This window comes from Anoplopoma fimbria, chromosome 2, assembly GCF_027596085.1.
Source record: "Anoplopoma fimbria isolate UVic2021 breed Golden Eagle Sablefish chromosome 2, Afim_UVic_2022, whole genome shotgun sequence".
NCBI classification, from domain to species: Eukaryota; Metazoa; Chordata; class Actinopteri; order Perciformes; family Anoplopomatidae; genus Anoplopoma; species Anoplopoma fimbria.
The window spans coordinates 32215769-32232809 of record NC_072450.1 but is presented as its reverse complement, the minus strand read 5'-3'; the positions used below and the strand labels follow the sequence as shown (position 1 = coordinate 32232809).

The window sequence follows — 17041 nt, the reverse complement described above, 5'->3', positions numbered from 1 at the left end:
TTTTTTTGTTTCACCCTTTGTTTGGTATGTAGAACGCTTTGCACACACAACTTTGTGTTTGTTGGGATGTATACAGCATTTTGGGGGAAACAAATTCATGTTTTCTGTTTATATTGCAGTATATTTTCAACACCTCCAGTCCATGTCGATTTGTCCTTTGGCAGGACAGTTGCCTTTCCTGTTTGTGTGGGATGTGAATGTTAAATAATCCTGATGGGCTACCATGTAAGGTGGCACCTTACATGGTAGCCCCTGCCATCTGTGTATGAATGGGTGTGAATGGGTGAATGATATGACATGTAGTGTTAAAGAGCTTTGTGTGGTCATAAGATTAGAAAAGCCTTATAGAAGTAAAGTCCATTTACCATTCCCTGATACAAGTGTTTTTCATTCATACTTATTTAAATCAGTTTTCACTGTTTCGTAGTAATGTCTGAAGTTTTCAAAGTTTTAATTTGCAGGAGTTTGGCCTTTTGTGCGTGTGTTTATGGATTTGTGTGTAGAGTTCGGAGAATGACGAATGCTTTCAGAAAATCTGTAACCAATTGAGGCAAAACTGTTCCAGGAACAGTAGCCGTAGTACAGCCATACGCTGACGGTAGCACCATAGATACAACCACAAGATACAACCAGCTGACAGTCGAGCACAGAGCCAGGGCTCGGCCTTGTGAAAGGAGTACTAAGTAATAACTGCATCATATAAAACGTCACAATGTCTGTCCTTTCTGTAGTATCTGGATCAACACACTAACTTTTCCTATGGATCAGGGTGATATAAAGGGCTCTGCAAGAAAGAGAAGATACAAAAGTATCCGTTCAACATTTAATGATACACCAGGTGAGGAGAAAGGTTGTATATAATTAGACTTGAGATGTTTCATGTTGGCAGATTCATGATCCTGTATTTTCTGTGTGGACAATTCCAGATTCTAAATTGTGATTCTAGAATCATAGCTGTGCACACTGTAGTGCCGGTGTTCCAGGCTCTGGTACAGAATACATTTGCAAGGGTGAGACATCTTAGGTCAGATGTCAGACTCATTGATATTCTACTTATACTTGGCAAAACATAGCTTTACCCAATCTGTTCCAGATATCAGACATATGGTATTGAGCAATTGGCAATTTATTCTGCTGTATTTGTATTGGAAGCCTGGCACTGACTCCAACGCTGCAGTCTGTTAGATTGGAACACATTAGTCCATCTCGTGATGGCTTCCCTCCTCCAGGATGTGACACATGCAGCAAACTCTGGTTTCCACACGGTTATTAGTGGCAGCGCTGAAATGTGTGTGTGCAGCTGATCCTCTTCTGCCTCTCAGGTGGGTTTGAAATGAACACATGCTTCTGCTGTCACTGAACTCTAGTGATGACATCCCGTGTCCTGTGTGTGACTGTACTGTGTATGTGTTTAAAAGACATTCATACATCTGATTTGTATTTTGTTTGTAAGAAGCACACAGCAATGCTGACAGGATTATGTTGATTATTTTCAACACGGTCGACATAATTCTTTTTGGCATTGTACGTGTTTTACAAACTGTGAGATACGTCGAATTTCGATGTTTCTGAACCAAAAGCATATTTTATAGTTTCTTGGTTAACGTTTTGAAAAGATAGGTTAGGTTTAGGCAACAAAACTACTTGGTTAAGGTTGAAAAAAAGATCATGGTAAGTGATCAAATAATATTGTTACAATGTAAATAAATAAGAACTGGCCTTAGTGGACTTTTAGACAACGTTACAGAACAAGTGTAGAGTCAATGTTCCTGTCTGGTTTCACATGGGACACAAACAGCGGTCTCTTGGTTGAAGGTCCTGTGTTTGTTTTATACTGCTTTGGATACCAGTGGTGGAAAATAACTGAGTCATTTACTCAAGAACTACCCTTAAGTGCTCATCAGAGGTACCTCTTCTTAACTTGAGTCTTTTCTTTTCATGGAACTTTCTCCTTCTCCTCAGTTACATTTCAGAGGCAAATATTGTACTGTTTACCGCACTACATTTATTCGACAGCTTAAGTTTCTAGTTACATTTTTGAAAAAGATTTTAAAAAGTTTTTGCATGTTAAGAACTTTTAAAAATGCAATCCTTTATTTATTTAATAAACTACAAAACAATAAATGATACAATGAATTATTTGGCACCTATTTCGATGGTCGTTTGAGTCATTCTTAATGCAATGATTTCATTGTTACAGCTTCACAAATGTGAAGATTTGCTTCTTTTCCTTGAATAACTATCAACAAATCTTATGAGCCATTTCTGAAATGGTCACCAAATATACATGATAATATATTTAACCTATGCAGAGCAAACCCTCATTACTACTATTTACACTGGATAACTGATTTTCTGTCATAATACTGATGATCTTTGCCTTTATCTGATGACAACAATATGGAACATTGTACCACTATACAATTAAAAACATCCATTGATAGAAAAGTTAGTATAGTGTGACCCCTTGCTGACTGGGAAACAAGCTTACATGTGAACACAGGTATTTGTGGTGGGCAAGAAGATTGCTTTGTTTTATATATTTTTACTTATCATATGCATACGTCGATTAGCTTCCTTGTGATGTAGAGACTCTAGTGTGCACAAAAACATTACAGGTGCATCTCAATAAATTAGAATATCATGGAAAAGTTCGTTTATTTCGATAATTCAATTCAAAAAGTGAAACTCATATATTATATGGATTCATTACACACAGAGTGAAATATTTCAAGCGCTTATTTCTTTTAATGAAAACCCAAAATTCAGTATCTCAGAAAATTAGAATATTGTGAAAAAGTGTACATACACAAATAATAATACAGCTTGTCAAATATACTACCAATAAAAGAAGTATTTGTAATGTATCTACTGGCTTTTCAAATGAGACATTTTGATGTTGTTTCTTAATTAGGCTGTACAATGAAAATGCTCCATTATTAGCACCATGTAGATGAAAACATTTTCACTTTAACAAATCACATTGAAATATGGTCCAAATGTCTTCAAATAGACTCAATCATTTACACCTCTGTCTGGATTAACAAGAAAAAAAATAAAAAATTCTACACTGATAATAAAACCAAATTCAAAAATACAATCAAGAAATAAAAAATTAAAAAAATGACTAAAATCAAACAAAAAACAAAAAAACACCTTAACGTCAAAATAAAAGCCAAACCGGATATCCGGTTGTACCGGAAGTGGACTTGTCTTCACACTACAGACATGGCCGTCCTCATCCTCACAGCATATTAGCAACACATCTTGACGCAAAGCAAGTGATGTGTGTCGAGGCCGGAGAGGTTCTGTAGTTCTGTGGTTCTCTGGTTCTCTGGTTCTTGTAGTTCTGTCCGTACACTGAGATGCTCCGGGCTGTCTCGTTGTAGTCCCCGTCGTCTCCTCATCAGTCTCAGTGTGGTTAGCTCGCTAGCTAACCACCTGCTACTGCGTTAGCCGAGACACCGACCACCGGTCCCCAGCACCGCCCGGTGCGGTCTGTGATGGAGGCATAGGAGCTCCTCACGCCTGAACGCACCGGTCCTCTCGCCTGAGCAGAGGCGTCTCCTCCGGGCAGCCCCACCGCCCCCCCACATGCCCGAACAAGGCCCCAGGATGAACGGCTTTTCTCTGGGCGAGCTGTGCTGGCTGTTCTGTTGTCCGCCCTGTCCCAGTCGCATCGCGGCCAAGCTGGCCTTCCTCCCCCCGGAGCCCACCTACTCCATCCACACCGACGCCGGCGGGGCGGCCAGCCTGCACCTGACTGAGCGTGCGGACTGGCAGTACTCCCAGAGGGAGCTGGACGCCGTGGAGGTGTTCAGCACCAGGAGCAGCCGGGGGAACCGGGTCGGCTGCATGTTTGTCCGCTGCGCCCCGAACAGCCGGTACACGCTGCTGTTCTCCCACGGAAACGCCGTGGACCTGGGCCAGATGTGCAGCTTCTACATCGGCCTCGGCTCCAGGATCAACTGCAACGTGTTCTCCTACGACTACTCCGGGTACGGGGTCAGCACCGGGAAGCCCTCCGAGAAGAACCTGTATGCGGACATCGAGGCGGCCTGGCAGGTCCTGAGGAACAAGTGAGTGTTGTGGATCAGTACACCTGTTTGATGTCCATGTAGTCGGCTAGCCCCAACACATGCTCATATCCAGCTTCTGTGGCAGAGCCTAACATCTTAACATGGGTTCATTTCCCCACATGCAACCTACAGGTACACTGTCTCATGCATTCAATTCAGTTTATTTTGTAGAGCCCAGAATCACAAATTACAAATTTGCCTCAGCGGGCTTTACAATCTGTACACATGTGACATCCTCTGTCCTTAGATCCTCACATCCTCTGTCCTTAGATCCTCACATCCTCTGTCCTTAGATCCTCACATCCTCTGTCCTTAGATCCTCACATCCTCTGTCCTTAGATCCTCACATCCAGTGTCCTTAGATCCTCACATCCAGTGTCCTTAGATCCTCACATCCTCTGTCCTTAGACCCTCACATCCTCTGTCCTTAGATCCTCACATCCTCTGTCCTTAGATCCTCACATCCTCTGTCCTTAGACCCTCACATCCTCTGTCCTTAGATCCTCACATCCTCTGTCCTTAGATCCTCACATCCTCTGTCCTTAGATCCTCACATCCTCTGTCCTTAGATCCTCACATCCTCTGTCCTTAGATCCTCACATCCTCTGTCCTTAGATCCTCACATCCTCTGTCCTTAGATCCTCACATCCTCTGTCCTCTGTCCTTAGATCCTCTGTCCTTAGACCCTCACATCCTCTGTCCTTAGATCCTCACATCCTCTGTCCTTAGATCCTCACATCCTCTGTCCTTAGATCCCTCACATCCCACATCCTCTGTCCTTAGACCCTCACATCCTCTGTCCTTAGACCCTCACATCCTCTGTCCTTAGACCCTCACATCCTCTGTCCTTAGATCCTCACATCCTCTGTCCTTAGATCCTCACATCCTCTGTCCTTAGACCCTCACATCCTCTGTCCTTAGATCCTCACATCCTCTGTCCTTAGATCCTCACATCCTCTGTCCTTAGATCCTCACATCCTCTGTCCTTAGATCCTCACATCCTCTGTCCTTAGATCCTCACATCCTCTGTCCTTAGATCCTCACATCCTCTGTCCTTAGATCCTCACATCCTCTGTCCTTAGATCCTCACATCCTCTGTCCTTAGATCCTCACATCCTCTGTCCTTAGATCCTCCTTAGATCATCCTCTGTCCTTAGATCCTCACATCCTCTGTCCTTAGATCCCTCACATCCTCTGTCCTTAGATCCTCACATCCTCTGTCCTTAGATCCTCACATCCTCTGTCCTTAGATCCTCACATCCTCTGTCCTTAGATCCTCACATCCAGTGTCCTTAGACCCTCACATCCTCTGTCCTTAGATCCTCACATCCTCTGTCCTTAGACCCTCACATCCTCTGTCCTTAGATCCTCACATCCTCTGTCCTTAGATCCTCACATCCTCTGTCCTTAGATCCTCACATCCTCTGTCCTTAGATCCTCACATCCTCTCCTTAGATCCTCACATCCTCTGTCCTTAGATCCTCACATCCTCTGTCCTTAGATCCTCACATCCTCTGTCCTTAGATCCTCACATCCTCTGTCCTTAGATCCTCACATCCTCTGTCCTTAGATCCTCACATCCTCTGTCCTTAGATCCTCACATCCTCTGTCCTTAGATCCTCACATCCTCTGTCCTTAGATCCTCACATCCTCTGTCCTTAGATCCTCACATCCAGTGTCCTTAGATCCTCACATCCTCTGTCCTTAGATCCTCACATCCAGTGTCCTTAGATCCTCACATCCAGTGTCCTTAGACCCTCACATCCTCTGTCCTTAGAGCCTCACATCCTCTGTCCTTAGATCCTCACATCCTCTGTCCTTAGATCCTCACATCCTCTGTCCTTAGATCCTCACATCCTCTGTCCTTAGATCCTCACATCCAGTGTCCTTAGACCCTCACATCCTCTGTCCTTAGACCCTCACATCCTCTGTCCTTAGATCCTCACATCCTCTGTCCTTAGATCCTCACATCCTCTGTCCTTAGACCCTCACATCCTCTGTCCCGGTCCTTAACCCTCACATCCTCTGTCCTTAGACCCTCACATCCTCTGTCCTTAGAGCCTCACATCCTCTGTCCTTAGATCCTCACATCCAGTGTCCTTAGACCCTCACATCCTCTGTCCCGGAACCCTCACATCCTCTGTCCTCAGATCCTCAGTTCCTCTGTCCTTAGACCCTCACATCCTCTGTCCTTAGATCCTCACATCCTCTGTCCTTAGATCCTCACATCCTCTGTCCTTAGACCCTCACATCCTCTGTCCTTAGATCCTCACATCCTCTGTCCTTAGATCCTCACATCCTCTGTCCTTAGACCCTCACATCCTCTGTCCTTAGATCCTCACATCCTCTGTCCTTAGATCCTCACATCCTCTGTCCTTAGATCCTCACATCCTCTGTCCTTAGATCCTCACATCCTCTGTCCTTAGAAAAAAGGAAGAAACCTCTGGGAGAACGACAGAGGAGGGATCCTTCTCCCAGGATGGACAGAATGCAATAGATGTCATGTGTACAGAATGAACAGCATAACAGAGATACAACACATTCAATGTATATGACATAAATTATTCATATAATAAGGGCAGTAAACAGAGTAACGAAGGAAAAAACTACTTATAATAACAGCAGCAATTATTATAGTAGAATTATAATTATGAAATAGGGAATAGTATTAATAATTTGACTAATAATAATAATCGAAGTAGCAGTGGGAGTCAGCCGGGTCACAGCAGGAGACACGTCCACAGTCCAGGTACCACAACGATTCATCGAAACCTGCGAGGCGAGAAAGCGTAATGGTACAGGTAATAGTAATAGCAATGTGACAATTAATGGTTTAATCTTAAAACAATCATTTAAGCCATAAACTATTCTGAATCCATGAAAATACCTTAAAACCTCATTGTAGTGCGGTACTGTCAGAACCTTTTTTAGGGACCAAAAAAAGTTGTTCAATCGTCCCAAGTTCTCCCACACAACTTCCCTTCTCCGTTCTCTACACTGGCTCCCTGTAAGAGCTCGCATCCAGTTTAAGACTCTGGTGCTAGCCTACAGGGCAGTGAAAGGAACAGCTCCTTCCTATCTCCAGGCCTTGGTCAAGCCCTACACCCCCGCCCGACCACTTCGCTCTGCTGCCTCGGGGCGATTGGTTGCCCCGTCGCTCAGAGGTCCCTGCGGCCGATCCACCCGGTCACAGCTTTTTTCTGTCCTGGCCCCTCAGTGGTGGAATGAACTCCCCACTGACGTCAGGACAGCAGAGTCGCTGCCCATCTTTAGGCGCAGGCTGAAAACTCACCTCTTCAAGAAGTACTACCCGGAGCCTTCCTCGTAGCACTTATTGCATTCGTATTAGTTGCTGCACTTATTGTATTCGTATCAGTTCGTTGCACTTATTGTTTGTATTTGTTTATTGCACTTATCCTATTCGTAGTAGTTTGTAGCACTTATTATTTTAGTTGTTGCAATTATTGTTTTCGTAGTAATTTGCTTCTGCACTATACTTTTGCTCTGGTTTATGCTTTTAGATGCTTGTTTAAGAAAGGAGATGCACTTATGACTTCTGGTGACTAGTAGTTCTCTTGAATACCTATGTTGAATACACTTCCTGTAAGTCGCTTTGGATAAAAGCGTCTGCTAAATGACTGTAATGTAATGTAAGACAGAGTACATCATTTGAGTAAACAATCATCCACTGAGTTGTCTGGGTGGGAATGTTTGGGAATTTCATGATTCAATTCAGAATTGATACTTGATTAGAAATCGTTCTTGATAGAACAGGGGGGCACACATTTCAGGCTATTAATCTCCTTAAAGACAACATGAAAGAGCTGTAATATCAGCTTACCGGTCTTGATGAAGGTCATTGTCCGAGCAAACAGAAAAATCGAATGTCGTCTGTATGCACATTTAATACGGTTGACAGGATATAGCATGTTAGTGAAATGAAAAAGTGTAATTTACTGACCAACGTCACTCGTTGGTGTGTGTTCTGGTGTAAGAGGGGAAACATGAAGCTCCTCAGAGCAGCAGTGGAGAGCAGCCGGTCTGCTGCTGCTACGCTGGTACGGGGGGAAAACCATCATCATCATCCCAAACGCTGCACAAGCGCTAGGCCTGCTGCAATTACATGATCGCCTGATCACGCCATCATTATGACCAATTCTGAGATTCATCAGTCAAACGAATTTAAAGACAGTCAAATGACAAAAATAGAATGTGTATGAGGGGTGTTTCCATCAGCTGGGTTGAGGCAATAACACTAATTACCATACCACAGTTCTCGCTGCTGCCAATAACGGGTCTCTTGACTCATAGTGTAGAGTCTCCCTGTGCAGGTGCGGTGTGTTTGACAGCTTTAGGTCACGTTCCATCAAGCTTTTTTTAATTCGATAATTCACATAAAAATGTTTCCCCTGCAAGCTGAAGCTGAAGCAGGAGTGGGTGACACAGGTCTTGTATTTTTCTGTTACACATTCACTTTTGAAAATGAACTCGAGCCTTGTTTTTCACTTTCCGGCCTTGAAACCTGTTTATTGTTACATTAAGTGGGAAGGGCTACACAACACACTATTCAAAATACATCTGTAAGCAGCAGAGCTAGAGGTGAAACATTGTCTCGGCACACTATTTGAACATTGAGTGACACTTATTTTCCAACCATCGTATCATTTCAATTAGCAGCTATTGCAATTAACTTAATAGATATATGTCTTAAAGCCAAACAGAACTGTGTGGCACAAATTGAACAGAAAAAGACAAATCTGTCTTGGAAATTAATTGTATGGCAATTAATTGTCGACTGAAATGTCCTGATTGTGCAAACGTACGTAAGTAATTGAATCCAAAATGTGCCCAGAGTAGTGATGTATCGGATCACTGTGGATCCTTGATCAACAGGAGGAGAGCTAGTAACGTTACATTATGATGCCTTCAGGCTCTGCTCAGTAAAAATGAGTATTGTGCAAAGATAAAGTATAACGTTATCATGATGTGTTCACATGTTATTATGTAAACTATAGTGATGGTGATAAACTTGAATAAATCCAGTAGTTTGAAGGAGATGTTTTCACATTAATATAAAATAGATATTAGAGATGAATTATGATGTTTAACTCCCTAATACTATCTCTATCATTAAAACTACTAATGACTAGATTTGTTTTAATCAATAAACCTATAATCTTTTATTTCCTTATTTGAATTGTGTGGGGTTTTTTTGAAGGGAAAAAAACCCTATAAATTCTGAAAACAAAGTTTTTGATGGTTTACTGACTTCAGAGCGTTGAAATGATTTTTGGGACGGGGCAAAAATAAGGACACAACAGACTGAATGCAATTGTTTAAAATACAAATTGAGCTGCAGTTGTTTTGTTGGTACTTGATAAGCTAATAATTATCTAACTATTCTCTTCCATGTCTGCTCATCTCAGACGTCGTAGGTATGAGATGGTCACATTTCCTCTTTTAGGTTGTATAACTTTTTACATTTTCAAATATATTTAAAGCTTCTTTATACAGATTTGATGGAGACCCTACGGCAGGGGTAAATTATAGTGGGACTGCGGTCCGGTTCAGGACCCAGACGCCGTTTTTCTCTTGACCTGGACCCATAACCGGATCGGTAGTTGAGGATTATTCCATTTTAACTGCGCGCTTCTAATTTAACATTAGTTCAGTGGCCCAGGAAACACACGGACCAATTACATGCGCTTTTAATCGTATCACGTGATGCTACTCAGCCAATCAAATATGTTTATTCCGGTGGGCATGGCAACTCCAGTTAGGTACACTCGCACGGGAGAGACGGGAAAGAGACCCAACAGTGTGAGAAGTAAGTGAGTCACAGAAGTTATTTCACATGGCGTGCTCCAAAAAGACAAATGTGGACACTGAGACCAGATCCTTCACCAAGAATGGGACAGACTCTTATATTCATTCTTTCTACGGGAAGTTCAAACCCAGTACGTCTCACATGTCCACAGACCGTCTACTCTTTTGAGGAAAACGTACCGACGCGCATCCGAAATGAAGAAATTCACTGCCCAAAAATGATGTTAACATAGAGGGGAATAGAGCTGGAAAAAAAGTGGATTCATAACCTCAGATAAAGTCCCTGCACACACATTTCTCTTTTCAGAAGATGAGAAGAATATGGATATTGTGGCTTTTTTGATTGACCACTTCACTCCTTAATGAACTGAATATATTTGGCTGCAGGGCGAGAACGAGTCAGTTTAATCAATTTTCTTCAAATTACATACTTTTATTTCTAGAGTCACAATTTTCAAAAGCTTTCTGTTATGTATTCAATTTTTTTATCCGGCCCATGTTTTACTTAAAATCAGAAAATAACATTTATTTATTATAATAGTATATGTTATTTGTAATTCATCCAGTTTCATTTTACATCTGACAATGAATGCTTTATATATGATGTGACAGTCAGTTGACTACATACATAAGTTGATACAACTACGAGGGTACGAGGCTGGTCATTACTTCTTCCAAAGTAAAGTCCACCCGTAGATTTCTCATTCTGAACATGCCTCAGATTAATGTCCCATTTGACACATAGTCTAAACGCTGCTGAAGGGAAACCCAGAGAGTCTGTTCCTACGCAGCATCGAAGTAACATTTCTCTGTTCCTTGACCCTGTGGAACCTGCCCAAGCATAAAGCAGTGTTAATCATTAGACCCTCCTTAGGGGAGCTCAAAACCTGAGGAGGAGAAGGTTTATGTTTATTCAATAACTTTCTAATTACATTTTGTGGGAAATCATTAAGACTATGCCCTTAAACGGCAATTTCATTTCATAGTGGCAGTCCTTTTACTCAGCCTTTAGGGCTCTGCTGAATTGATGCTGCTAGAAAAACTTTGAAGATTTGTTTGTGCAACGATTAGTTCGGCTTGACATTTTGGATAATTGCTTAATGAGTTTATTGTACTTGTTGTTGTTTGGAAATACATCTCCCACAATCAAGCCCGAAAGAATCACTTCCTAATGTTGTGCCCCCAAACCCCGAACAGATGAAGCTGTCGCAGCTTCAGAAGGTCCCCGTAGGTTGGAATGAAATCCGAGGGTGTTAGTTTGCAATAGCAAATTAAGGGAGCTCGTCTTAAAAGAAGACGGTGCAGAAAGCTGCTGCCCTATCACCATGTGGATGGATAAAGAGATTATTGCTTGGTTAGACATTCCAATCTGCAAATTCAAATGAGCATGATTTTCTTTCATTAGTTTTCCCCCCCAAACGTCATCACATCAGTGTGAATGTTGGCTTTGTGGTGGGTTGGTTGAAAAAGGCTAAGCTTCCTCTGCTTTTACTGAGAGGTAGAAGTGAAGCATGGACGTCTCTAGCCTCTGAGCTGGGTCTCCATTCTGTCCTCGCTGGGCATCGCTCTGTCTGATGAAGCTAGTGTTGGCCCAACAGGCAGCGTGACCCTGCATTAATGATGTGTGTGTGATTTCCCAAATGGCCTAAGCAAAGATTCCAGTCCACACAATGCATACGTGGACTCATTTGAATCTGTATAAGCTTAATTATTGTCCAGCATTTTCTCATTTTGGACAAAGAAATTGGAACTGGTCCTGTCGAAAAATATAGAACATAACGTTGCTTTTCTCACTGACTGCATTAGTTCCATCTTTATCCCTGGGGGGGGGATCAAGTGACCCTTCCCTCACCAAGTGTCAGAGTTAAATTTTGATAAAAAATAAAAATGGTCAACTTATGCTGATTTGCATAGACCATCGATCTATATATAGATTTGGAAAAAGAACCCAGTGCAAAATGAAATTTCCTATATCTTAAACATTTAATACATGTTGGTGAGACGGGGCTTGACAGTGGGTGTAGAATTTCATTAAGACCGTGGGCTACAACCATCAAACAAGATTAGATGTTACAGTAAAATCTATTTACCTTGTTCCCAGCTTCAATGCTGTCTTCCATGAGGGGGTACATGTAGAAGAGTCTGAGAGAAGCATCCCAGTCTCTGCTGTATCAGTGTGTTGGGCTCCTGAACGTCTCTCTTTCTGAATAATGATGTTAATGATAACTCTTTGTTTGTCATTGGATTTTTAAACGGGGCAGTTTGAAATACTTCTCACTGAGCTTCACGTTTTAGAATGTTTTCATCCTGCATAATGTCGCCTCTGGCAATCCACCTGAACGCCTCAGGCATCAGTTTGGGCCTCCCCCCCCCCCATTTACTCACTTTAATTAAGGGGTGGTTTGTATGCTGGTTGTGTCTTTTTTTCCTGAAGCTTTTTGACACAATGCCCCACAGGGCTACAGTGAGGTAGCATGATCCAGGCTACATAAGGACCTGCCAGGGCTATTGTTCCTGCTTTTCAAAAACATGATTGGTTTTATGAGATTTTAAGCCTCCATTGAGACTTCTAAGGAAGACTGAAACTTTTCTGTCTGTAGCATCAGTCTGTTTTTGTCTGAGGGGATTGTTCCACAAAACACATGTGACCCGATGTCTTGATCACATGCCACCGCTTAGGTTTCCAAAGCACTTCCTGTTCATGCACCTAATCATGAACCCCCACTTTCTCTCAGAAGGCTACATAATGAACTTGAGAAAACCCAACGCTACTACTTGATTTGGAGACTGTTCTACTTTGGCTTTGACTTCAAGGTTTGAGTGCCACTCATAATGTTTCCATGGAATTTCTAGAGTATGTTTGAACAGGCCATGTTAGACTAGCCTGAGTTTGCATATGGAAACATTGCTCTCTCTTTCTCTCTCTCTCTCTCTCTCATTCTCCCTCCCTCCCTCGCTATCTCTTTTTCTTTGGAAGTAGCTTTCCAGTCATAATCTCCAGTATTTGGATAAGTGTTTTCACAGTGGTCTGTTTCCCTTCATTCCAAATAATGACACTCCTTAAACTGGAAGTGTTAAACAGGCCCTATTATGCTATTTTCCGGGTGCATGTTCTTATCTCACGTTACAGTTACAACATGTTTACATGCGTTAATGCCCATAATCCTCCTTGTTTTTCTCATGCTGGCTGTCCTGCAGCACCTCTTCTCACCCTCTCTCTGAAACGCTCCGTTGTAGCGCTTGCTCCTCCCTCCAGAAAGCAAAGTCTGCTCTGATTGGTCAGCTAGCCCGCTCTGTTGTGATTGGTCAACGTTTCACATTTCAAAAAACTCTTCCTCCAAAGAATGAGATGATGAACAATAGCTCACAATAGGGTTTGAACACGGGGCTCCTGGGTGACAGACTGCTGTCGTAACCACTACACCATAGTAGATGTGGACTTCAGCTCCATCTTTTTCTTTTATGTTGGAGTGAGGGCAAAACTAGCTGGAGAGTTTTACGTCACTTCCGTAACATTATGACCTCATAAAGTTACATTGTGACCTCATAAAGTTACATTATGACCTCATAAAGTTACATTGTGACCTCGTAGTGTTACAGAAGTGAAGGAGAGCATTCAATGGAGCTGTTTCAGGAGCTTCTGGGGGGGTAACTCCTTTTAGGGGTGGACTTCAGGTTTTACACTCTACGGACCTTTTACATTTTACAATAACACAAGAAGAGGGAAAAAGTGGAAAAGCATAATAGGGCCAATTTAAGTTTAAAGCATTAGGAAAAGAACCCATGATATCTTTTGATATAACAGGTTAGCAGCTGGTATTCCAGGCTCCAGACCTTTCAACACCATAATTTAATTTAATTCCTGAAGTCAGTGTAAATAATATCCTTTTAATTTATTATTGACATCTACAGGGGTTATTTCCATAATAATATACAATTCAAATGACTCTAATATCTATTTTTCTTGCTTTAAAAAAGTCTCCCTCAAATCTCTCTCTCTCTCTCCCCTGAACAACCTGACAGGAGTACTCCAGACAGACAGATGGCTGACAACCCGGCAGCTAAACAATTGATGCTAAGAATTTGGAAAGTGTTTGCACGTGTCCACGACAATGCACGCAGCATCTAAGGCAGCAGAGGTAGTGCGGATTGTCTTCCAATCAGAAGATCGACGGTTTGATTCCCAGTCCATGTCGATGTGTCCTTGGGAAAGACACTTCGCTCCAAATTGCTCCCAATAGCCCGGCAACCTGATGGCATGTTGTGTTAAAGTGCTTTGAGTGGTTCGAGTGGCTGCACAAGTACAATCCATTTAACATGTACGGTTAGAATGGCTTCTAACTCTCCCAGACTGGTGAACTGTTTCATAAAGACACTGCAAGTGGCGATAAATGATGGAAAGATGGATTTAGCCTGTTTTGCTTGTGTTATCAGTGCAGCACATACATTAGCATATCTATTATCCACTGTAGTTTACTACACTACCATAGTTTAGCCTGAGCTGTGGCTGCAAAAACATTTCTCCCATTCCTGCCTCGTCTGCTGCTAAACACACGCGTTGAGTTTGTCTGTTTTGTCTTTTCTCAGCATTAACCACTTGCTTTGCAGTGACCAAAGCCATATCTGTGTTTTTTTTTTTTACCTCAGTCTCTGGGGTCTTGTTGTCAGAGCCAGTAGGTTATGGCAGGGAACAGGGATGTGTGGTTGGCTGACGAGGATTTTCCTGGCTTTGATAGCTTCGTCTTATTGAAATGTTTGATGATGATTCATGTGCTTGAAGTTTGCTTGTTTTAAACTTCCATCATCTTCGAATCAAAAAAAAACCAAACAAGTTCCACACAGCTGATTATGCAAACTTTTACAAACACAATGGGTTTTGTCCGAACTGGGCTTGGATGAACTCGTTTTCTTTTCTCACCTTCACTGCGTTTCTTTGATTCTGATTCATTTTTCTTTGTTCCAGCAAAGCTATTTCTTCCTGTTCAGTTTGGTATTTGCAGGTTTACTGCTCCCACTGAAACGTTGCCCCAGCATGTGTGGCGCATCATATCATAGATCCATCTAATCTATGATCAGATTTGCTCCAAACTAATTTTATATTTGCTTTTATTGGTTCGTTGTTGCAGCCCTAATCTGTAATAGAGTCAGTAGGATTTAATGAGATAGCCAAGTCTTTACCCTTCTCATTACCAGAACGATTGACACTTATGGCTATAATCACCCTTTAGTTTTGTACCCGCGTGTCTAGTCCAAACAGTGTGCTCGATCACAGTCCAGTGTGTAGTCAGTCAGCTGGCCGTTGGGTACTTTGTCTATCCGTGTGTGCGCGCTCATAATCTTCTGTCAAGACGACTGCTCAGTTCAGTTGCTGCTTATCAGAGGCTGGATTTGTCTAGGCCGACAGAAGATTAGTCACACCCAAGCTGTTATCTGAAGCGCTCTTATGATGGCATCACTTCACAGCACGCGTCCAACCCAGCACCTCTTGTCCAAACCCTTCGTCATGGTTGCCTGTCAAGCGAGGGTCTAATCCTTCTGTGCGAGTGTCGTGGCAGAGGGCTGCTGAAGGTTCCTGCTCAGCCTCTCTCTGCCTTCCCAGCACCGTCAGGAGAAGGGAGGGTTTGTTTAAAGCTTCCTCCCCAGATTGTGAGTTCTGGCAGGGGAACATATCCTCCCGGTCCTCCCCTCTCTTTTCTGTCCACGCTGCCTTTCACCCTGCTGTACTTGAGAAGACAAGCCACGCCACTGTCCAGGTCACGTATCCGATGGTTCTCTACCAGGCACCACCCAGTGCATACCTGACCCCAGGCATCCCCCCGGTCTCTTGAATGTTTTTCCAAGCGCGCCCAGATTTAGGCTAGTGATTCTCCTTTGCTTAGTTTTGGTTCTGAATGTTGCTGCTGATCCACTCAGTGTTTGGTCAGCTAAAAGAGCATGGACTCTTAAGTAGTTTCAACACGCGCTGCACCAGTGCACTACTATTATTAATAGATTTGCACAAAACATTAGTGATTTTACTATTTTTTTTTTATCATTGCTCATAAACAGTGGAGTTGCGTTTTTGACAAAATAATCTCAACTCTTTGTTTTTCTGGACCTTTTAACCATAACTCACTGTCTTCAAGAGACAATTGAGTTTCTCTGTCATGTTCTCTCTGATGAAGAGAGTTGTCTTGATCATGTTTATTAAATATGGGATCATATCAGTCTCAGTATTTATTAATGCATACAGAATGAAAATGTATCTCTTTCCACCCAAAATATTTTTCAGTGCACACAAAATAGTTGTCTATATATGTATATATATAACCAAAAGCCACTTATAAAAAAAAAAATAAAAATAAGATGCACAAAATGATGATGCATTCACATATTTTATAAAATGTATTTTAAAGGGTTTAACATACTCATCAAAAACAAACGGGATGTTGTAACATTTACATACAAACTGCCTTTACAGACTGCTTGTCTAATGTCAACTTTACTGCATGTGTGTGGGTTTATTGAGTGTAAATGCGTCCCACAAAAAAATCTCAAATATGTGTCCGACTGGCTATTCACCGGTGACAACTGGTGCATCTTTACTAAAGACTTCACATACACTTAGAGTCTAAGTGTATGTGAAAAAGGCAGGCCTGACTGCCTTTTTCTGTTTGGTCAGGCCTGCCTTTTTTTTGTTCTATGGTTCATACACATACGTTTTGTCCACTTCCATTACAAATATGAAGTACTATGGTAGAAGATATAGACTCGGAACTCGATATCGTCAAGAAACTGGCTCTAAACGGCAGTATTTGCCAATTTCGGGTAATTTTCATGTAAAACTGTAGTTAACGCCACATTACTGCCATGTGGTAGCCACCACTGATACAACAATGTCAGGACGTCAATGACGACAGGAGGAGACTCAACACTGATACGCTTTGTCAACACAGCGTGAAATGTGCCGAACTAACCATAGAGCAGAAAATAAGCGGTTACAAAAAAAAAAAAGCAGTTAGGAAAACGCTTAACTTTCTTTGAAACAATTCCAAAAAGCTGCCCTAACCTGCTTCTAAGCTCTCTGTTTGATCAGGGCCGAAGTCTTCCCAATGGTAAATAAAGATTTTGTTGTTTTGAATTGCTTCTAAAGAATG

General features: G+C 42.1%; 1 protein-coding gene across 1 annotated transcript in view; it reads left to right on the top strand.

Moving 5' to 3' along the window:
- The first annotated feature begins 3211 nt into the window (after positions 1-3211).
- The window catches only part of abhd17c (abhydrolase domain containing 17C, depalmitoylase), a 29942-nt gene continuing 16112 nt past the window's right edge, over positions 3212-17041 (top strand). The window contains exon 1 of the mRNA XM_054618261.1: positions 3212-4079. Within this exon, the coding sequence (XP_054474236.1) occupies positions 3595-4079 (485 nt within the window). The 5' untranslated portion in view covers positions 3212-3594. The remainder of the gene's footprint in view (positions 4080-17041) is intronic.